The sequence below is a fragment of the Podarcis liolepis genome (genome assembly GCF_965112155.1).
Source record: "Podarcis liolepis genome assembly, chromosome: 3".
Lineage (NCBI taxonomy): Eukaryota > Metazoa > Chordata > Lepidosauria > Squamata > Lacertidae > Podarcis > Podarcis liolepis.
In genome coordinates this window covers 34,358,350-34,382,386 of record NC_139557.1, presented here as the reverse complement: position 1 = coordinate 34,382,386, position 24,037 = coordinate 34,358,350, and the positions used below count along the sequence as shown (strand labels likewise).

Here is a 24,037-nt window from a genome sequence, read left to right as displayed (position 1 = left end):
AATCTTGCAACCCTAAACCAAGGGCTAGTGTTATGTGTAAATGCAGCCAATGTACTGTGCTGTCCTTTACCAGCATTAGTCCAAAGCAGAAATTTCTTTGAGAAAGAAATTGTTCCATTTGAAATGTTTGGACTTGATTAAATTCTTGTTGCTCTATTTTATTATTTTATTTTATTTTATTTTTTAAAAAACACTTTTCACTTACCTACGCCATCCGGTAGCACCTCAAGAAGGTTCTGAGAGATGAGTAGGTCAGTTAAAGACAGCAGACCGCTTATCTCTTCAGGCAGTTTTTCCAGTTTGTTTTCGGAGATATCCAGGCATAGCAGGTTTTTCAGGCTTCCTATTTCCTACAAGACAAACATCTAAGTCATGTCTCAACATGCAGCACCCAGAGATCTGACAACTGCCCCATAACAAGATGCTTAACAGCAAAAGGGCAATTCCTCTCTGCCAGACGACAACTCGTTCCTGATGATATCACAAGTGATTCACCAGTAAAATCTCTGTGTGCAATACCTAGCATGTGCTAACAGTCCAAGTTAATTTGCTGACTTATGAGTGCAGCCCAGTGCTGCCAGCCAGTCATTCATTCAACAGTAGCCAACACCCAATTCTGAATACTATTCAAGGTGAAAGGGCTAAACATGTAAAAGCTTAGGCACACAATTAGTCAAATCAGTCCTTGCTGACTAAAGCTTCAGTATCAGTATATGGGGGACCTGCCTCTGCATTCCTTATAAGAAGAAATATGTCTAACAGGGGGATATTTTAACTATTTAGTCTCACTGAATTGTATACCAAGTTTTGCCATTATACCATCAATGTTTGGATTACAGTTAGCCGAAGATATGGGTGCTTTATGTTGAATTCTGCTCACATGCCAGCGAACCCGCACTATAAAATCCACACCTACACACATTTTCTCATAGTTCATCTCCCAAGTTATCAAAACACTCGTGTTTCTGAATCGACACAGGTGGAAAGATAGCAGAAAGCAGACATTCCAAAACAGCAGCTCGCTCTTTCTATGTAGAGCATCTCTCACGTTCCTCATCTTCCAAACAGAAAACTGTGAAAAGCAGAGGTGGGCAACCTGGAGTTCAAGGGTCAAATGCAGCCCTCCAGGCCCCAAAGCATTCCCCAGGCCTTACCCCCTCTGCTTGGGCAACACCTCTCGTCATCTTTAAATACATTTGATAAGTCTACTGCTTCTTGGATAGAGGGGTGTGAGGAGCTACAGAAACATCTGGCATTTGAGTAGCTGAAATGTAGCCTATTCTACAAAGGTAAGTGCCCCATTCATTACTGTGCCCATTTTAGTCCCTGCCCTAATGTTTGCCTCTGGTCACACCCACTTTTACCTTTGGCCCCCTTCCCTGGCATGTGACCACACCCACCCACAAGAAAGGTCAACCATGAGGAAATGAATCCATCAGACTGAAAAGGGTTCACCAGTCTTTGGGGGGGCTTAATATCCTTGAGAGTCACCTACTTCCCCCTTGAGATTATCATGGCCCCTTCTACTTCCTTGCAGTTACATTACACCATAGCTGTCAGCTTTTCCCTTTTCTTGCGAGGAATCCTATTCGGAATAAGGGAATTTCCCTTCAAAAAGGGGAAACGTTGACAGCTATGCATGACACATAAGTGACCTCTCCATTGTGAAGCAGAGAGGGAAACCGATCCATGCCTAGCAGTGGGTTTCTGGAGGAGTCACTGACATCACATCCCTTCCCCTGTGCTTCTTCAGCTTCAAAACACACATACAAAGATGAAAAGACATTTACAGGCGGAAATCAAATATTACATAATCTTTAAATGGACACTTTGTCTTTTTTTAAATAACAGGATATGAAGGGCTTAGATTTCCCCTTCAGTCATCCAATAATAATAATAATGTCCGATGTAGTTCAGTGTAATTTAAAAAATTATGAGAATTGTCTCTTACCTGAGGTAATTCAGCCAGCTGGTTCCCATCTAGCCAGAGATCTTTAAGATTATAAAGTGCACCTATAGTTTCTGGCTGCAACACGTGAAAGAAAATGTATCATGAATACCATTGCAAAATACTTTTAAACACACAGGGGAATCCAAAATAACATCATTTCTTCAGCTAAGTATCCTTTATAGCCAAATCAAGAATGCAGAACTCCTGCAAGCATTACGCTTGTGTTTGCTATATCCAAAGTCCCATAGCAAAGAAATCTCACAACAAATAGGTGCAGCCATTGATAAGGAATAAGCACAAAACCTGTGTCTCCTCCTGGTTCTTGGCTGGCTCAAGCATGCCATTACTTAACACTGCTAGCAGTTCAGAACTTCAAGGAGGAGGAGAAATGGTATCTCAACATGTTGCAACAACTCCACTTCCAGGGTCAACTCCTGATAACCCTAACCACATCCCAAAACACTCCAGCCGACATTCCACAGCCCTTTCTTCAGTTCATGGAAGTGAAATCTTTTCCAGGCAACATTCGGAGATACAGAGTTTCTTGATTACAACCACAACCTACAATGTGCATGAAACATTGTAACGAGAAGCGCTTCATTTTCACCAACGACAGAAGGACCATCTCCCTATGTTCTAAAGTGCTGGGATCTAAGAGTTTCACATTATTCTGACGGGCCACTATTTTGAGAAGTTACGTTTTATTATTTCTTGCTAGAAAAACCTGGCAATTTTTTCTTTCTCTTTAAATGAAGTTATATGACCCGCTTGAAAGAGGAACATGCCAAGAAGAGCAAAATGCCAAGACACACAGTGCAACTAAAGCCCGTAAGCAAACTTACTACCAACTTGCAATGACTCTGTACTGCAATAGAGACACACACACACACACACCCCTCCCCCCTGCTTTTTAACAGTGAGCTTCCAAAACCACACTATAACATTAACTACCATTATTAAGAATTTAACCTCAGAATATTTTTAGTTGCTATAGTCTGTCTTCCATGCACATTCTCTGTGGTTATTAAATGAGAGCCTGCACTGTATCTAATTTTTTTTCATGCTCTGCTTTCAGTGCCACATCAGTGGATGGGGGAAAGGAACTAAAAAAGAGAAGCAGCTGGAATGTTAATCTTGCCTAGTTTGGGGAAGATATATATATTAAATTTGTGATTTCATACTGTACAGTTTGAGCTTATTTTAGTGTGTGTGTGTATCTGTATTTTTAAACATGAATTAAACATTAAAGCAGTTAAGGAGGGCATGTGGGGATTTTCTCTTGATGTGCTTGCCATTTCTGTCACTAGTGAGGACTGTTAAAAAGAAAAACACTACAAACTGAGTGGCATAAAAGCAAGTCTTAAAAAGAATTTGCAAATTTTCAAAAAGGGGGAAGGGAAATATCGTTTTGGAAAGCTGAGGCGAAGAAGAATTTAGAGGCGATGACTAGAAGGACAAGCCTACAAAAATAATCTATACAGGGAACACGATGGGCGAGTCTACATAAACAGTAATCTATACAAGGAAGCATCACCAAGTTGTGACAACCTTTCACTCTTCTACAGTGGCGTAGCGTGGGTTGTCAGCACCCGGGGCAAGGCAAGTAATTTGTGCCCCCTAACCCGTGGATTTGCGCCCCCTAACCCGTGGATTTGCGCCCCCTAACCCTAACCCCCAGATGTTGCGCCCGGTGCGGCCGGGCCCCCCCCTGCACCCCCCACGCTACGCCACTGCTCTTCTATGGCTGTATACATGTCATGTGTGCATTTATACATTACCTGCACGAAAAAGAAGTCAAACAGAAGAAAGGTAATGCTAATTTTAAGTGCTCTCCATTTCACCCAAGAAAAGCGTATGTATGAGAACATGTGGGCATATAGTAATTTCAGTGAGTTCGCATTTCATTAGTATTAATTTTTGTAAAAAGAAAAAGATGATCATCCTAGACTAGACAATGGTGTGAACAGCCCATGGAACTCAAAGTGGGAAAGCAGAGTAGTGGGTTTTTCAAGCTCTCTCCAAAGTACATCTTAAGACCAACTGTCCATGTTTTAACACTGTCCTATTTTGACAGACTATAAGAGATGTGGTGGCTTTCCTTCTTAGATGTTGAGAAGGTGCCAACTGGAGGGCAGTCGGTCTCAACAGCAGATTGCTGGTTATTCTGCTTCAGGAAGTGGAAGCAAACCACAGCCTTCCTCCAAGAGGCTGTTTTCACTCCATTTCGTTTGAATGGGATGGCTGCTTGGAAGCTCCATCTGCAAACCCTTGTTATTCCTAAAAGCTTCTCATCCATGGACCACATGATTAGATCCTCTTCTCTTGATAAAGCATGAGCAACAGGTGCTGCACTTGTGTACCCAAGATGGAGTTACATTCCCCAATAACCTTCTATAGTCTCCCTGCAAGAGGTTCCTTATTCACATCCACAGCTCATACGGCAGCCCTTCAAACACAGATGCTTTCGGGTCCCAATAAGCAAAGACAGTTCCAAATGCTACTGGAACGAACAGCGCTAATTGCAATCAGTACAAAATAACGCTCTGGAAGCCTTGCTCTTTTCAGATGTCACTGTTACCAGTTTGGGAATTTGCATACTAACACACCAACACTATAAACCAGAGGAAAGTGTGGGAAGCTTACCAAATTATAAAGTTCATTGTTCCCTAGGTCTAGCTCTTCTAGTCTCTGCAGCTGGGCAACTGACCTAGGAAAACAAGAATAGTGTATTTTGTACACATGGTTTTAAAAGCAGCCTATTAGCATTAGGGCTAGGGCATTCCCCTCTTAATTGTTGAATAACATTCACACAAATTAAATTAAAAGATGCTAATGAAAATGTTGCGTTCCAGCGCCATCTCTTTGTACCGAATGACTCATTTAAAGAATGGGGTTGGAGAAAGAAAGGGAGGCAGAAATGCTGCAATTCATGCTATGAATGCAAAACAAACTTAAAACGAACAACTTACTCAGGTAAATATGTCAGCAGATTCTCTCTTAATTCCAGTGATGCCAGGTTATAAAGGCTAAAAAAGATAAAACAAACCTCATTAATCCTTTGTCTTTGTTTAAAAAGAACATTAAAAATAATTTCCAAAGGGGTAGCGGTATTAGTCTCTTGCAGCAAAAATAAAGCGTCTTATGGCACATCTTAAAGATTATGGCATAATCTTTTTCATGGACTCATGCCCACTTCAAAAGCCATGAAGAGTAAATGGCAAATACAAGATCATTTACTTATATCGATGTGTAGGGAGAGCTTCCACATATCACAATAACAAGAAAAGGCACTGGTGGATACACATCACTCAAACTGTTGGGACGGAGATCAATAAAAAACATTAAGGAAAAACCTGGATTTTCACCTCCTTACAGTGCTATTACAAATTGCAAAAGACTGATCCATTTCATGTTTCACATTGCTTAGACACCAATAACTCAATACTAAAAGAAAACTAATGCTATTAGTGAATCTGTGTAGATTAATAAAATCTGGAACACATAGATAAGGACAAACTCTTGCAATGAGAATGTGTTAAGGCAAATGAGAACCTATTTTAAACAAAACTGGTGGTTTTAAAATGAGTACCCAGACAATGAATGAAAACACGCACACTTAAATTCAAAGTTGAAAATGTTTGTTTTTGAATGAGTGGTGGAGTAGAGACAAGAAGAAAATGATGAATTGCCTGGATGTGTCACGCAATGGTTAGGCATCAGTGTGTAAAGCTTCCCCCCTTTTTTTCAATTAAAGAAAACGTGCCTTTGGTATACGAACTGCATTTATTGGTTCAGCGCATCTCCAGCTATCCATAACTTCCCATTTATGGAGTGTTCATCATTGTAAGTGGCATTACACGACTAAGCTAAGCTTTCCACTCACTTCCCATCATAGTAAAAGCCTATCATCACCATAGTAACAAACAATTCCCCCACCCTGGCCAGGGTTTTATTTAGGACCAAATGGAACACAAGGTATCGGACATTATCCCAATGCTGTAATCTGCCTTAATCCTCCAACCTCCCTGAACAAAAACAAAAAACAGAAATGCATGCCCATATTTTCTGCATCATAGCTGCCTCTGCCTTAAATTCCAGAGGGGCAGCCATGCTAGTCATTTTTGCACAAAGACACAACAAAGGGCTCTGTGGCACTGTAAAGAACAACAATGTTATTGTAAGCGTAGGTTTTCATGGGCTACAGCCAAAGCTGGTCAGATGCATGAAATATTACTTCACTTAGCAGATAAATACATGGGTAAAAGTGGGGAGGGGAAGGGTCACCAACACTGCAGCCATAAGCCTGTGAGATGCAAAGTTAGAAGTTTGGTCTGCAACACTGTTATGCTAATAACACGTAAAGAGAATTAATTGCATAGTGTAGTGGGAAAGAGACCTCCCTGTCGCTACTGAATAAAGTCAAATTCACACATAAATTTTGGTTGCAATTTCACACTATACCCACCCTTTGAAATGTATTGTCACTGTACTCAAAAGTGACAGTGGTTAGGAATATGTCTAGGCCAGCCATGCCCTGTTACGTTCCTTGTAGACTGAATTCCACGGAAACCATTCGGACACACATAGGGTTACATTATCATAGCTGTCTCAGTGGTGGCCAAGGAAACCTCAGAATGGCATCTGAGACTTCTCTAGTCACATTCCAGCTCTGCCCTCCCTCTGGTCATTTTTGTGTCATGTGACAGCTGAGTAGACACTATCCTGACATCACCTCTGGTTTGTTTTTGTTTTTTTTTAATGAAATTTTATCGCATTTTTTCACTATACAATAAAAGACCAGCTAATCTACACAAAGAATAATAAAAGGAGAGAAGAGAAGAGGGGGGGGGAAATGGAAGAGATTGAAGAATACAAAATCCTCTCTCACAATGTACCTTAACTTTTGTCTCATACAGAAAAGATGTGTCTTCCCAGCTCCCACCTGGAAGCATCCCTCTCTTCTCCCAGTCTCTCACCCTGGGATATCTCCCCTCCCCTGTCTCTCTCACAGGGTCCTTCAAACTGTGCATTACCTCTGTTGAAAGCACAGTGGTGTTAATCTCGGGTTGCTATGCTGGCACAACTCCCTGGGCCCAGATTCCAGTTCAAGCCATGGGGTTGTGAACTTAGAACAGCGGGGTGTTCTGCAGTAACATATAGGTGTATCATTCACTATTGCCTCTTTTGGGGAAGGAAATGCAAAGTATACTGCCACAGTATGTACACATTTTGGGAGGAAAAACCCCAATGTTTTCCCATCCAACGTCCAGTGTTTCAGAGCTCTGTTCAAGTATAAATTCCATGCAAGAAATATTGCCAAGCCAACACAGGGAGTATGCAATTTCTGAAGTAATTACAATTGTTGTTTTTCTCCCTCGGCATTCCAGATGTCTTTTCTACTTTTGAGTATGGGATCAATTAGAAGCCTGTGGGGGCTACATTCCAAAACATGCCCTTTTCAGAAGAACCAAGTTGCTGGCACAGTTTCAAATCAGAGCAGCGCTTAAAATATGCTGGCTTCATTCAAATATTTCAAAAGTAATGTAGCTATCTATTAATGCAGCTAAACCATAACTAGAAGCTGAGGTCCACCTACCCTGGGTATGTATAGAAGTGCACAGACCTATCTATTTCCTACTAGACATCTATAATTCGTTTTTCCTATACCATTTTGGTAGGTGAGAATTCAGTTTGTCCGATACAAGAAACCGAAGAAGCAAGCAGTATCTTTAGTTACTGTGGCTCAGCAAAGCTGTCCTGTAGCTATGCATGAAACACATACTTATAAGTCAAGCAAAATGTACTGTGTGGTGTATGAAGCAAGTATATTATAATATACTATGCCTCTACAATTGTATGTTTTTCTATCCCCATATACTTGCTGCCTTTGCTATTTCTACTGCTGTCTTTATTTTCCCTATTTATGTATTGCAGCCCTGTAAATGACTGGTCTGAATGAATGACGACTCTCTTCCAGAATTACTACAGGGAAGAAAGCAGGGTGGGAACAGAGATGAACTGCTAATTATTATAATAAACAAATAGGACATTAAAACTCTTGCTTCTATAGCACTATCAAAAAAAGCTACCAGTGATAAGAACCATAGACCTCTAAAGTTCCAGGCTTCACAGGAACCCCAGAAGTGAAATTCCACGTGGCATTCCAGGGGATAGATAGTATGCAGCCTTCCCCAGGAAGAATCAACATCCTGAGAATTCCCAAATTCCTAGGAAATGCGATAACAATCAGCCTGCCATGCACCTGAGAAATTTGTGAAGTGGAAAATGAATAGAGGAAGAGCCTAAGAGAACAGATTCAATAGCTAGAAGTGAAAAAGGCAGAAGACTCCCAGAGACCTAGAGCTGTTTTGGAGCAAGATCTCTGCATCCCCCAAACAGTGGAAGCTTCCACCATGCCCAACTGCACCTGAAAACCTAGCTGTCAGAGCACTGATTCCTGATAAATACTTGCTGTGGGTCGCAGCAGATTTAAAAAGAATAATTTGTATCCTCAGTTGTACTGCTCTTCTGTAGTACAGGCAGATTTCCAGATATCTGGAACAAGCTGTCACACAACTTAACCAGTACTCTACTAATAATCTATCACGTATAATGCATTGAAACCTGATCATACAAGCAGTTCCAGCATACATAACAGAGGGAGGCCAAGGGTCCTACTCACTTAATTTTAAACCATATCCGGTTTCCTCTGCAAATAGACAGGGAACTGCAGCTAGAGCATGAGATGTAATAACTGAATATAATGTATGGAATATATTTTGCGTACATAACCCACAGAATTACTCTTTTTAATCACATTTCTTGCCATGTTTCCCCTTTTTCTGTATTCAATTCTGTATGCTTATTTGCAGGTGTCATTTGTATTTAACACACATTATACATAATTGCAGTTACAGATAGGTAGCCGTGTTGGTCTGCCATAGACAAAATAAAAAAAATTCCTTCCAGTAGCACCTTAAAGACCAACTAAGTTAGTTCTTGGTATGAGCTTTCGTGTGCATGCACACTTCTTCAGATACTAACTTAGTTGGTCTTGAAGGTGCTACTGGAAGGAATTTTTTTTATACATAATTGGTTCCTGTTTTTGAATGCCAGCCCATAAGCGTGTGTGCACGCACACACGCAGACAAGCGCACACAGAACAAACTACTGACTCATATTCATTGTACAACAAAAAGTGATACCAAAGTTACCAAGTAGATCTTAAGTACTTCCTGAAGGTCAGGGGACTGCGCTATTTTTACAGCGAGTTGAATCAGGCCCCCTCAGTTTGTATGTGGGCATAACTACATGCCCATTATGTAAAAGAAAACAATTATCAAAAGATGAAAGCAAAAAGAACAAAAGTTTTTTTTAAGCTTCATGTTCCCTCTGTTCTACCTATGGAGAACCTCTAATTTTATAGAAGTGAATTCTGTTTTTGGTTCAATAAGTACTAAAATCAACAATTGCAATGGGAAGTTAAAAAGTGCTTTGACTCCCTGAGTTCACAAAGGCAGTAATCTTTTTCTTGAAGGTGTTATTGATTTGAAATATTACCCAAGTGTATTTATAGATACTTTTTGTGCATATGTGTAGGTTAAGGGGGCTCTTTGCTCTGCTTTTATTATATAAACCCAGTGAAATAAAACTTCAGCAGCAGGCAACATCTAGCAATAAACAATAGAACTTTTATCGTAAATTATCATAAAATGGCTGGGAGCAGAAAGAGGCTTTTCACCAGGTAACCAAATGAATGTTAATGATGGTCCCAGGCAGATCTAACTGAGGAGGAACATTCAACAGGTGAGAAGCCACAACTGATAAGGTCCTCTCCCCTTGTCCCCACCCTCCAAACTTCCCTAAGAGGGGCAAGTGGAGGAGGATGTCAGGTGAAGATCAAAAGGCCCAGGAAATGGGATCCAAAAGATAGTGGAATCCTGAATTGTGCTAGATCAGGATTTCCCAAACTTGCATCTCCACCTGGTTTTGGACTACAACTCCCACCATCTCTAGCTAGTCAGGGATGATGGGAATTGTAGTCCAAAAACAGCTAGAGACCCAAGTTTGAGAAACCCTCTGCTAAATGCTTTTATTTTATGAAAGGTTTTTAATTGTCTTGTGGCATTTTATATGGTTGGCCACCCAGAAAAACAAGTTATTGGGCAGTTTTATATAAATCTAGGGGAATTTTTTTTAAAACATATGCTTCTTTTAAGATATGGAACTTCATATTTTTGAGACTGTTCAAAGGCTTTAGGATAATAGTGTCCACATAAAAGTGATCAACTAAGCATCGCTTAGTTATGAACTATTATATAGAGTTCTTATATATTTATTTACACCCTGTCTTTCTGCCTGATGGGACTCAAGTTGGCTTACAGATTTAAAAAAAGAAAGAAATATAGAAGAAACAAGCATCAAAAGACAATTAAAATTTGATAGGATAAAAACTATATACATACATAAAAGCTGTTTAAAACATAATTGCGATAAAAACAGCACAGCAGTTGCCCTTTCATTTAAAGCAGTCAGTTCCCAAAAGCCTATTGGAACTGTTGAATGGTTTCTTTAAATGTAAAGGTTCATCATTGTTCCACTCCATGTGTATGTCTTTAAGGGGCCGGAGCAAGGGCCAGAGCAAGATAATGAGACCCAGCTTTACAGCTGTGTAACATAGCAGGTGCTGCTGAGTTGTATTTGATTAAGGTGTGTCAGCATTTGGGTAGAGTATATAAGGAGCAGCATCTAGCTCTCCCATTACCCTGGGGGATGGGTTGGTGGTTGGGTCTGGTTTGTTGATGTATTTAGTGTTAATGGAGTTTTTGTTTTTCTTATTAAAACCTTCTTTAAGTTATTTTTGAGTCCTTTCTTTTTAATGCATGATCTCCCCAGCAAGCTCTCTGCAGTGTCACTATACTGCAAAAAGCCAACATCTTTGGTTATGGGCCCAGCTGCTGAGTGGATGACTGCATATTTTTGGACTCTGAGAAAGGTTTGAAAACTCCTTCTCCTGTTAGCGTAGTTTTTGTGGGACTGGAAGAGTTCCAGAATGGTTGACCGAGTTCCTGAAGCTGAGAAGGCTCTGGTCTTCCCACAGCTAACAGATGAGAACTATAGTTTATGGTCTTTTCGGGTGGAGGCACTTTTGACCTCTAGAGAAGTATGGACCTATGTAACTGATGACCCTCCTGACCCTGTAACTAATGCTTGGTCGAAAGGAGATGCAAAAGCCAGGGCGATAATTAATTTGGCAGTCAGCGACCAGCAAGTAGTCTATATAAGAAATAAGAAAACTGCCAAAGAAATGTGGGACAGTCTTGCAGCAGTGCATGTTAGAAAAGAGTCAGCGTCTGCATTGACGTTTTTCAAGCAGTTGTACCAGACGAAGTTGCAGCCTGGTGGTGATTTGGCAGCACACTTGAGACGTCTGGAGGCAATACGTGGCGAATTAATTCGAAGGGACATGGAGGTACCTGATATTCAGTATGTTTTTATCATCCTTTGTTCCCTTAATGAGGACTTTGATGGTATAGCTAGCCAGATATCTGCCGTTCCACCAGCACAATTATCTGTGGAAGGGGTAACGGCAAGATTAATGGGCGAGTTGGATAGAAGGGAGGCTTGTGCCATAAGCACTCCTGTTTCCAGAAAGAATGAGGAACGCCATATGCAAACCTGTGGTGATACAACTGCATTTAAAGCTGCAAAGCGTTGTTGGTTCTGCAATAAGCAAGGACATTTTGCAAGGGACTGCAGATCCAAAAGAAAGCAAAGTACTCCCAAGCCTGTTTCTGTTCGTCAATCACGGTCGTCAGCCCAGCAGCCGGCATCGTATAGTAGAGACAGAAACGAGCCGCGAGCTTTTCACGCTCGGACTACAGATCGTAAAAGAATTAAAGGTGCCAAGTGGAAGTCTTTTGTTGTCGACTCAGGTGCATCTCAGCACGTCTGCAATGATCGAAGCTTGTTTCTTTCTTTCGAAGAGGAAATTGGTAATGTACATTTAGCCAATTCACAAGTTTTGCAGTCGCTTGGCAGGGGTACCGTTAAACTTGACTCTTTAAACATTACAATAGCAAACTGCATTTACTGCCCGTCAGTGGACAATTTATTGTCAGTAAGGTGCTTTGCACGTCAAGGCATAACTGTGCGTTTCTTAAAGTCTATGTGTGAGTTTTTCGAGGGGAACAAACGTCTATTGTATGCCCGGGAATCTGATGGTTTATATAGACTGTATTTTCGCACCTACTCCCAATTGCCTATAAATTGCAGAGCAGCACAGTCAAGCCAGGGGTTGAGGAATGTAAGGCCACATTCTGGGTGTATCCACGTGGCGCACAGAATTCTGGGACACCTGAATTTTGCTGATGTAATTAAGACAAAGAATATTGTCAATGGCCTCAACTTAAAACCATGTAAATTCTTTATGCAGTGTCTATCCTGTTGCAAGAATAAGATTAAGGTTGCACGCAAGGGTAGGTGCTCAGATAGGAAAGTAACTGAGGCATTTGAGCGTGTACATTGTGATTTAGTTGGGCCACTCCCACCATCATTAGGAGGTTCAAAGTACTGGCTTACTCTGATAGACCAGTATAGTAGATATTGTTGGACTTATGCAATAGCTGAGAAGTCCCAAGCATTTGAGAAGTACAAGGTTTTTTGCAACTGGGTAAAAACGCACTTTAACAAACCTATTAAGAACCTGTTTTCTGACCGGGGCGGGGAATTTGTTTCTGAGGATTTTGAGAAATTCCTGGAAGCGCAGGGGACTACTCATGAGTTATCTTGCCCCCGAAGTCCCTGGCAAAATGGGCTTGTTGAGGTTGTGCAGCGTGACTTGCAGGCAGGGGTTAAAACTTATCTGCACGATGCTAATCTGCCCAAAGACTTTTGGGCTGAAGCACTCCATGCTTTTTGTTATGTTAGAAATCGCAGTTATCATTCTGGTTTAGATGTCACCCCCTATGAGAAGCTGTTTAAAAAACGCCCTAATCTGAAATACCTACGTATTTGGGGTTCAGATGTAATTATGCATTATCCCGCTAAGCAAAAATTGGGTGAGCGTAGTGTCCAGGGAAAATTAATGGGCTACCAGCAGGGGGCGTACAGAATTTACATACCAGCAACTGGCAAATTTCATATTACCAGAAGCATGATACAAACTGTAAATTGGAATGGGGTTGCTGTTTTCCAAGATACTGATGGTATAAATGATACTGAGGAAGAAGAGGAAGCAGCAGCAGCAGGAGGAAATGGTGATTCTGAATTAATAGAAAAAGACAAAAAGCCTGTTGAATCTGATAATTTGTTTGATGATTTAAAGTCACAGACATCTGAGGGGAGGTTAGATTCTCTTGAGTTTTCTGACCGTGAGCTTAGCCTACAGGCACCTCTTCAGTCTGACAATGATGATTTACAACCTGAAACTAGTAGTTCACTGAGTCCCATTAAGTCTGAGGAGTCTGACTCTCCTTCCGGACTGAGACGTTCAGATAGAAAGAGGCAGAAGCCACAACGTTTCGCAGATGAACACTTTAATACTGTGTATGCCAATAAGGTGGTTTTTGAGCCAAAAAGCTACAATGATGTTCAGAATTTACCTAAGCACCAAGCTGTAAATTGGTATAAAGCTATGAACTCTGAGATAGCTTCTTTAAAAGAGCATAACACTTGGTCTCTTGTACCACAAACCCCAGATATGAGACTTATTGATTCAAAATGGGTTTATAGAGTTAAAATGAATGACAAAAATGAAGTTGTAAGGTACAAGGCAAGACTAGTTGCTAGGGGCTTTCAACAAATTCGAGGTGAAGATTATGATTTGTGTTATTCACTAAGTGTAAAATATGAAACAGTTAAGCTTTTGTTAAAAGATGCATCATAATGTGGAAAAGCCCACTACACAATGTTTCTCTGCTCTTAAGAGAGTGGTAATGTACCTTAAACATACCAAACATTATAGGTTGCAGTTTACACCCAATATTGATAAAGGTTTTGAAATTTTCTGCGATGCATCTCATGCAGTGGAACAAAATAATTGCAGGGGTGTGTCTGGTATGGTGTTTTGTTATAACGGTTGTCCATTTGAATGGAAGTCCCAGACACAAACCATTATTTGTCTCTCCACAACTGAGAGTGAATTATGTGCATGCGTTCAGGCCACTCGTGATGTAGAATGGTATTTGCAAGTATTCGCAGACCTACAGATGCAAGTAACACTACCAGTAAAAGTTTACCTTGATTCCCAGAGTGGACTTGCTATCCTGTGTTCAGAGACCAATACGCAGCGCACTAGAGTCTTAAGATTACGTTTAGAATTTGTAAAGAAACTAATTGCTGATGAAATGGTTGTATTTAAATATGTTCCAGGTGACAATCAAATTGCGGACATTTTTACTAAAGCACTTCCAAAGGTTACGCATGAAAAACATGTACAAAGTATGCTTTATGTTTTTGTTCCACAATGATGAACCGCAGGGGAAATGTTGAATGGTTTCTTTAAATGTAAAGGTTCATCATTGTTCCACTCCATGTGTATGTCTTTAAGGGGCCGGAGCAAGGGCCAGAGCAAGATAATGAGACCCAGCTTTACAGCTGTGTAACATAGCAGGTGCTGCTGAGTTGTATTTGATTAAGGTGTGTCAGCATTTGGGTAGAGTATATAAGGAGCAGCATCTAGCTCTCCCATTACCCTGGGGGATGGGTTGGTGGTTGGGTCTGGTTTGTTGATGTATTTAGTGTTAATGGAGTTTTTGTTTTTCTTATTAAAACCTTCTTTAAGTTATTTTTGAGTCCTTTCTTTTTAATGCATGATCTCCCCAGCAAGCTCTCTGCAGTGTCACTATACTGCAAAAAGCCAACAGGAACAAGGTGGTCTTCAACTCTGCTCTCCCAGTGGGTTGTGTCGGTAAAGCTTCCGATAACAGATTTAGAAAGTTTTCCATTACATTCAATTATTGGAAACTGGTTTGTTCTAGGCAGTTAATCAACCAGAATCTGAAACCACAGTTTGATTAGCCTGAACCAAATGCAGTTATAACAGTTTCCCATGTTTGGATGTAACAGAAAACTATGGTTCATTAAAAATTGTGACAGGAAGCCTTAAAACTTGCTCCTCACACACATGCAGGAAGAAGAGGGGAAAGCTCATTATTCTAAATCATCATGAGCATTCAATTTGTCTGAACTGGGACACTATCTCCATGAGCTATTGAATGTTATGAATTTTAGGTGAGTTTTTATACAAGGCATTCTTCCAGCCTGAAGTGTTGTATCTGTACACATATGTTGAGAGAGAAAGAGAGAGAAAGAGAGAGAGGACTTACTTCATACAAGAGAAGGAGAATTCTGCATTAAAATAAGGGTTAAAAGTCATTAATGAATGGATAGTGGGATGCAAATTTGAACTGGAGACTTGCCAGCTTACCTGATAGCCATGCTACCTCAGCTCTAGATGACCTAAAAGATACTTGCAAAATATCCTGAGAAAAAAACAACCAGTTTTCTATACCATGTTCACAGGTATTTAGGCTTACGCATAAAATCCACCATTGACAAATTTCAGGCATCAAATTTTTATTTTATTTTAAAATGAACTTACTTTCCAATGTTATCAGGTAATGCTTGTAGAGAGATATCATTTACAGAAAGACATGTTAGATTCTGCAGCTCAGGAAAGCTTTCAGGCAACCTAGAAAAAAGGAAAGTACAGATCAGCCAAGGACAGCAGAAAAGGACATTTCCATCTCTCTCTCTCTCCTCAGCATCTTGCCATGGAGAAGCACTGCATGGTTTACATTGTAGCAGCTAGGAGTTGAACTTTGCTCTGCTATTCTTCCAGTGCAATCCTTAAAACCAAAATGCCAGTTTGTTCAAACACAAATGGAAAAAGTAAATCATCTAAATTGTGCTAAGTGGTTCAGTTTTGTTAATTGTGTATGATTGTGTGTGTGTGTGTGTGTGTGTGCTAACATATATTTTCTTTTCCAATGTGTTGTTGCTGGAAGGGCCTTTCTTCCCACCACCTCCTTTGGATTGATTTCATCATATGACTGTTTTCTCAAGGACAAAGAGGGGGGAAATAAAGCCTTCTCTCTCTTACAACCAGGCAGCTTGGCCTGCAACAAGGCACACTGCACATGCTGTTGTTGTTTTTTTAAAAAAAACAAATCAATAGTTCATTAAAGTGGAACAGAGCCACAACACTGAATCCAACTAGACTGACAAAAGGCAAACATCAATCAGCTGCTGTGTCTTCTTTTCTTAGCCCTGCATGAGAGGAAGATGGCTGTCATTCACAGGAGCTCATTTCAATACAAGAATCTGCAGCAGATTAGATATCATCTCTCATGATCCTCTAGTTCAGTCAAGGCTTAATTGCAGTGAAAGAAAGATTAACATCACTTTCTCCATGTAAATAATTAGCCCCTTAGGAGGCGATAAACAGCCTCTGTTCTTGTCTAAATGTATGTTGTGTGTTAAACAGGAAGCAGTTAGTTGTTGATGGGATCGATAAACAGAATAGGAAGTATTGCAGCTTAACTAAGGCTGCACTGCTTGCCTCAATTGTAATGTGCAAATGTTCAGGGGCTGAAAAAAGCAAGGAGGCAGCATGAGGGACCACCCAAGGCAGAATATGATCAGCTTGCCCCATTCTCACTTGAGATTTTGTATTCTGGAACAGGTAAGAAATATTAATCCCTTGCATCGTTGCATCGTTCTGAGCAGCACATGCTGCACATTTAAACTGCCATTTTTCCTTGGTAAAATGCACAAAGCAGACATCCCTCCCCCCAGACATATATAATTGCTTGCATTCTGCTGAGAAAAACAGAAGCCATTCATAATTGTCATGAGGTGCCCGTATTTTGCATCCTGTGATGAAGCACACAACGCCATGCAAAAAGTAGCACAGAGGTTCCTGAAGAAATCTGTCCACTTTCCTTCAGCATTTATGCATCACGCTCAGCCATTAATTTCCACCAGCTGCTGCAGTCTTAAAAAAATAATGGCCTGGTTTAGAGGTGGTGTGTGCCCACATGCCTGAGCAGTCTCACAAATCATTAATAGTTCTTGAGCGGCTTCTCACATTCCCTCCCCCCAATTCTTTTCTGTGTAAGCTCATCTGAATCAGTGTTCCCTATTATTCTGGGGGATGCAGGTCTTTGGCACAGACAAAAGAAACACAGTTGCCAATACACACACCAACAGTTCACTGCCACAAAAAGAGATTGCATTAAGCAGCACAGAAATGTCGAATTTTTCACTGGCTTTTGCCAGAAGGTTAATGGCCTTCCCACCATTCATCAATTCTGTTTTTAAAGTAACAGTCATTGGGTTTATGTGTTTCAAAAAGTAGTCCATCCACTTTTCATTTCATATTTTTCAATTACTTTTTTAACTACTGGGGATTCAACAAAGCAGTTTTGTATGCAGAATGAGATCCACTTGCACAATGGGAATTCAACCACCTTTACCCCTCTAATTTCAATCAGGAAGTTAATGGAACCCCACAACAGGTTGAGGAAGGTGTGAGAGGAAGAGAGGGGTGCAAGTCCCGTATTGCAAGTGAATCTTGTTCCCCACGTGAATGCTTCCATTTAGCAATGTGTTGGATTCTGCCCTCAAGTTTTATTATTGTATTTTGTAATCTTTTGATGCCACCATGGGCTCCTGCAGAGGAAGGGCACAACAGAAAACTGCCAAGTTCAAGCCAAATATAAGATTACCTTTACACACAACACTTCTAAGACCTGAACACTTTTTGCAATTTTACCATTCATTCCATTTTATGAAGATTACCTAGTGAGTGGGTTCCCACTGAAGTCTGCTACCTGTAATGATTTGCAGAAGGAAATGCTTTCAGGGATTTCAGGAATATCTGCAAGGGAGAAAACAAAGAGTAAGAAACAGCAACCAAGAATCTACCATACCATCTCTATTTCAAAATCAAAGAATGGTATTCAACTCAGCTTTACTTAGAGCAGACCCAGTGAAATGAATGAACATGACTAAATTAGGACCATTATTTTCAATGGGCCTGCTCTGAGTAATGAGCAAATACCACCTTCACTGCATTTTAGATCCTACAAAGCAATACAACTTTGTAAGATCCTGTCTGGTAAATAAAAGCAATGATAGGTCTATATATAAATGCAAACCAATATCTATCATTTAGGGATTTCAGTGGAATCCAAAATGAACCGCTATGGCTCCACTAGCATTGTGTTTTACATCACCCTTTTCTCTCCCCTCATGTTAACACACCCTTGGCAGTGTTAAACACAGCTAAAGTTGCATGCAATTCCTGTTCTTTTTAAAACACACACACATACTGTAGGTGAAAAGGAAAACAAGCCTCTGACTGTTTTAGTAGCTTGGAAAGAGGAATGCAGTATAATCACAGCCATGAAGAACCAAGTCAGTTTCTGACACAGACCTCAAAAGAAAAGTCAATATGCACTCAGGGACACCACAGAAGATTCCTTGGAGGTGGAATGGGAGGCAAAGGGCAAGGAGATTCTCAACAAGGTTTAAAAAGGTGGAGCTGTATATATTCTAGATTGCCATTATAATTTAATTGCAAAATAAAATACACTGGACAATAAAAGCAGGGCAGGATAATATCAATCTACACACGCGCACACGCTCCCCCAACCAACCAGAAGTAGCAGATGATAAGAACATAATGAAATATTGCTGAAGCAGAAAAAAAGCATAGAATTACAGAGCTGGAATGGACCCCCAGGGTCATCAAGTCCAACCCCCTACAATGCAGGAATCCCAGCTAAAGCATCCATGACAGATGGCCATCCAACCTCTGCTAAAAAACTTCCAAGAAAGGAGAGTCCATCACTTCTTGTGGGAGTCTGTTCCACTGCCAAACAGCTCTTATGGTCAGATAGGTTTCCCCCCCTGAATGTTTAGTCTGACTTATATTAAGTTTTGCGCTTGCATGATAGCTAAATATGAAGATTACGGTAATTTATAACACTCATTGTTAACCAGTTCAAATCCCCTGGAATATCCAGCCCTGAACACCAATGAATGCTGCTCTATAAACATGTGACATACAGATGCTCTGGCTAACAGTCAGTACACAGACACTGCTGAACAAGAAGGCTATATAAACTGTGTGACACAGGACAGCGCAAACAGGCACATTGTCAGTGAATGTTAGGCCAGCTGAAGCGAGAAAACCAAGCAAGCAGCCTTCTGCATATAAAGTCACATGCACACCATATGTTCGAAGCGCTCTTGTACTGTTTTAATAGTCACGGTTTCCCCTTAAAGAATCCCGACAACTGTAGCTTGTTAAGGGGTGTTAAGAGACACCTCAAAGAGTTACAGTTTCCATCGCCCTTGAACAACAGTTGCTAAGAGTCAATGTGCCATTTTAACCATCACTGTTAAAATGGTACAGTGGTACCTCGGGTTACATACGCTTCTGGTTACAGACTCCGCTAACCCAGAAATAGTGCTTCAGGTTAAGAACTTTGCTTCAGGATGAGAATAGAAATTGTGCTCTGGCAGCGCCGCAGCAGCAGGAGGCCCCATTAGCTAAAGTGGTGCTTCAGGTTAAGAACAGTTTCAGGTTAAGAACGGACCTCCAGAACGAATTAAGTACGTAACCAGAGATACCACTGTATATGGGTGGATGTACAGCAGGCAAGGCCTAAGATTATGCCTTTTTCCATTTTCTAGGCACAGTTGTCTTCTCATTATTTGCTGCCACAGCTTCAAATATGAATTGCACCCACCCATAGCTGATCTTAAAGTCTAATCTTAAAGAAGTGTACAAGTTTAATTAGGAACATAATGTAATGCTAGTTATTTACACTACTTCACTAAAATGCTACCGAGTTCGATATAACTTTGCATTAATCACTGCAAGTGAAATGCTAGACATTATGAGTTGAGGCACTGAGGCAAGGAAGGAGGCACGGGGGGGGGGTGTAAATATGGCTGTGTGCACAGAGATGCATTGTGCTTCATATTCTTCACCCCCCTCCCTCCCTCCCTCCCTCCCATGAGGTTCCTGTAAGCAGAGGCTGAAGTTTTCTTTTCTCTGCACAGCCACTCTGCTCCGGCAGAAGTTTGTAACTGCGCTTAAAATGTTGGCTTATTGGTACAGCGAAATTACATAATGATGGATCATGAAGACTTACCGCGTTTACATTAAGGACAAATGAGAGCAATTTAAAACAAACAAACAAAAAAATACAAAAAGCCTGCAGACTCTGTCAAGCTATCATTATTAGGCTATGTATTTCAGAGGAGAAAGGTGTACGGGCTTTATGGGCTTAGGAAAAAACTAACCCAGCATAGGTACCCTGTACCTCCCCAAATGCCCTTCCTAAGCTGCATTGCACCACTTCCATACAATTTCCAAGTTCCACAATTTTAGATGGATGAATCAGCAAAAGCCACAAGTCTGTGGACTCCAAGTTGCCCCACTCATTGTCTCCTTCTCATACGATTTCATACACACACCACATTCATCTACTGTACTCATTTCCCCAATCTCTCTCTCTCTCTCTCTCTCTCTCTCTCTCTCTCACACACACACACACACACACACACACACACACACACGTTGCTACATTCACACATACCACTCATCCACTGCCAAGTCATGTCTCTCTCTCTCTTTTTCTTTTCCCCCTGCCCGCACCATCCCTCCTCCTCTCACCCACACTTTCCCCCTGAGCCTACTTGGTTGGGAAAGGGGATTCAGCATGAAAACTTCCATTGGCAAAAATGCAACCTTTTCCTCCATATCTAACAGGGGAAAATGTTCAGAGGGGACCACAGTGTGCAGGGAGGCTTAACCCTCCTCTCTCCCCAGTGGCTGCCACCCTGAAAATCATCACTGCCATCCTAGGGCAATTAGGTTTAGATAAAATAGTCCCTGTTTGCATAAATGGGTTCCTTTTTTCTAAGCTTAATTGGTGTGTGGGAGTTGGGCTGAGGAAGGAAAAGTGTAGCTGAATCCAAGGCAGAGATGGCCACGTCTGGCTCACTGGTCAGAAATTCTCCAACCCTGTTCTTCAGGATATATAGATGTTGTAGCAGTCCCAATAAATTTATTTTAAGCAACAAATTTATAGGCCACTTCATGGGGGGGGCATCAAAAGCAGTGTGCATAATAAAAACAGAAAACACAAGCTCTTAGAACAATGAAAGCAAGTCAACAAACTCTAAATCAATAAAGCTAGATGGAAAAGATAATGTTAGCCATTCTACCAGGTGTTGAACTTAGAACTTGAACATTTCAGTTACTCCTCTAGTTGTTTGCAAATGTGTGTAAATATTTGCATATTTTTAAAGTGGTTCAGTATTAACAAATATAGCTAACTTTCATACCACACCCTTGCATGCAATATGTCATAATGCTACCTGAGAAACCTGTAAAGGAAGTTTTTTTTTCAGGGTTTTTTAAAAAGTGGGAGGTGCAGGAAATAATTAATCCACATTACCTACTTCTTCATCCTTTATATTTACATTGAACAGTAAACCTATAAATCAACATTTACTCCATCACACTTTAGCTGTGGAGTTGACCTGTTAAGAAACATACTACTACAACTCTTAAACACACAACAGCAGTCCCACTTAATTAGGAGGGGAAAGTGACTGAGTTTGTGATGGCTCTTTGAAGGTCACTTCTAGACAGTTGTTATTTTGCAGTAGGAGTCAACTACATACCAGCAAATCCACAATACACAACAAAGCCACTTCCAAAAATAAAAATTGGAAAGTCCCGGGGGAAAACACTAGAAATCATAGGATAACAAGTGTTTCATGTGACTTTGTATAACCTCCCCACAAACAAATCAGAATGAATGCTCAACAAACTGTGGATATTGCATAACCACCCCAGAAACTTTGTGTCAACCAGGATGAATGCTTTAAAAAGACAGGTAATTTAGAAACAGCCAATAATTCCAGTATGACAGTGAGTCACTTAGCAATGGGAAAGTCTTACAGTGAGTGTGTGGAATATAGCAAATGCTCAACAAAAAGTAGTCTATCTTAGCTGCTCACTCAGCTTTTCTTGAACTCACTCCTTATCACTCTGCAGCAAAACACCAAGAATACTGAAAGACAAATAGTGCTTGGGAAAGCAATAGGTTCAACTTTTTAGGAGATACGTATCATTCTGTTCACAATGGACAGGACACTCATTTTCAGGCCTTTAAAGCCCCAACATAGTGTTTGTGACTGGGTTCCCACCTTGATGTAAACACTTTGGAAGAGAAGGGGCAATGAAAGTAGACATTTGGATGATCAAACGGGCAACCCAACATCTATGGAGTGCGAAGGACATATTCTAGTGTTGTTTTCATGAGATGGAAGTCTGTTTGGGTGAGCTGTGCTCAAAAGGGTGGCCTTTAAATAATTCTATAAATTTAAAAAAAAAACCTAAAACTGCTGCAATATGGGCTCTGGGAGAGATAGGCTAGACAAACACTTTAAAACTCCAAGCATAAAGGAGAACGCTGAAAAAGAATAACACACATCCTTAAACCTTACAGACACTTAATAGTAAGGAGGAAGTTGTTTTGGAGATACTGAGGCACAGCCAAGAATCGAAAGAGCAGCTTCTGTTTCCCCATAATTAGGGTTTTCCAAGGTCTGAGGCCTTGCTGCTCTTGCATGTACAACCCCTGCTTTTGCCACTGCTTCCCTAAGCAGCAGCAGTAAGCTGCCAAGAACAAGAAAGAAACCAGACCTATTTTGTTTTGCCAGGAGGGGTGTGGCAGCTGTCTCCACAGCTAGCTTGACTTAGCTCAAGACTGAAGTTTGGAGAGACCCTTACAGCATGGTCCTCTGAACATGCAGCCTTAGAATCTTTTGACTTATTCTGCCAGACTCAAGGAAGGGACCCCTGCAATGTGATAGCCTAATGCCTATGTGGAACTAACAAAAGAATAGTAGCAATTGCAATGTTATCATTTGACTTGAGCTTTTTTAAACACCCAAAGTGCTTCGCTACCATTATCTTGCTGTAAATCTTACAATAACTCAATAGGGGTACAATAACCCAATAGGCCCAGTGAGACACACACACATGACCTCCCTACTTGGCTCGCAAGTCCATTTCAAGTCAAGCCATGGCTATCCACCACTATCTGCTGGGCAGGTAAAACCATGGCTAAGCTGAAATGCTTTTTCCTAATTGTCAGGTCTTTAGAAGCCCCTTACAAAGCTCCATCTTGTGGAATGCTCTGCAAGTCCTATACTGGCAAATGATCACCCAGCAGCTCACCTGTCTAACTTGGCCCAAGAAGGACAGGGAAAATAATGATCTAGTTCCCCACCCTAAGCCAGTACTATTATCCTCCATATTGCCTAAAGTCATTTAGCAAGTTAATAATAGATTCAGATTTTAGAACAGGGACTTCCTGATCCACAGCTATGTTCCTTAGCAGTGTTTATACAAGTTACAGAGAATACTATTACCATGCCTCTTTCCTTTCTCTCATGGCAGCCTCTCTTCAATCATTCTGCTAATTTCAATCATTCTGTCTATCCATACCCTTTGAGCATGTGAGTGATGCCTCTCCATACAATTTATTTATTTATTTTTTATAAAACAGACCTCTGCAAATGTCAAACCTCTCTTGACAAAGTCTTTACAAATACAGATACTGGAAACATGTTATGTAGTTTCAACACCAGATTTTTTTATTTTTTTTTAAGGTACGGTGCTCTGCTGGAGTATCTCAATGAACGTAATCTTCGCCACTGTCAGATACTTGGCACCTTCAACCCAATAATGTTCCACCCAAGTTATTTTTCCAGCTAGAGCACTATTCCCCAGTGCCAAAATGTTGATACTATAGGATTGTCTGCACTATATGCTTCATGAAGACAGCTTAAAACTACCATTCCCATAATGGTTTGTCTTTTTCTTATCTACCATAGCACACAGAACAATCAAGGCATTGTATTTGGGCATCACATGAACGTTCCCCATTCTTCTGGCACTTCAACCTCCTAGCAGCTGGTCTCCCACAGGAAATGGCAAAACCTCTACATGCCACAGTGACAAGTGAGGCAGCTCAAAGAGGCAGTTTC

At 40.8% G+C, this 24,037-nt stretch overlaps 1 protein-coding gene across 2 annotated transcripts in view; it reads right to left on the bottom strand.

Annotated features, from left to right (window-relative positions):
• Window positions 1–24,037, bottom strand: part of LRRC1 (leucine rich repeat containing 1) — a 63,573-nt gene that overhangs the window by 20,605 nt on the left and 18,931 nt on the right. For both annotated transcript variants that reach the window (XR_014524278.1, XM_083495996.1), the window contains exons 3-8: window positions 17,756–17,834; window positions 15,555–15,644; window positions 4,921–4,977; window positions 4,595–4,658; window positions 1,952–2,026; window positions 206–350 (exon numbers count right to left, since the gene is read on the bottom strand). Coding sequence is in view for 1 of the 2 variants with exons in the window: in XM_083495996.1 (XP_083352122.1) it covers window positions 206–350; window positions 1,952–2,026; window positions 4,595–4,658; window positions 4,921–4,977; window positions 15,555–15,644; window positions 17,756–17,834 (510 nt within the window). In the remaining variant the exon portion in view is untranslated. The remainder of the gene's footprint in view (window positions 1–205; window positions 351–1,951; window positions 2,027–4,594; window positions 4,659–4,920; window positions 4,978–15,554; window positions 15,645–17,755; window positions 17,835–24,037) is intronic.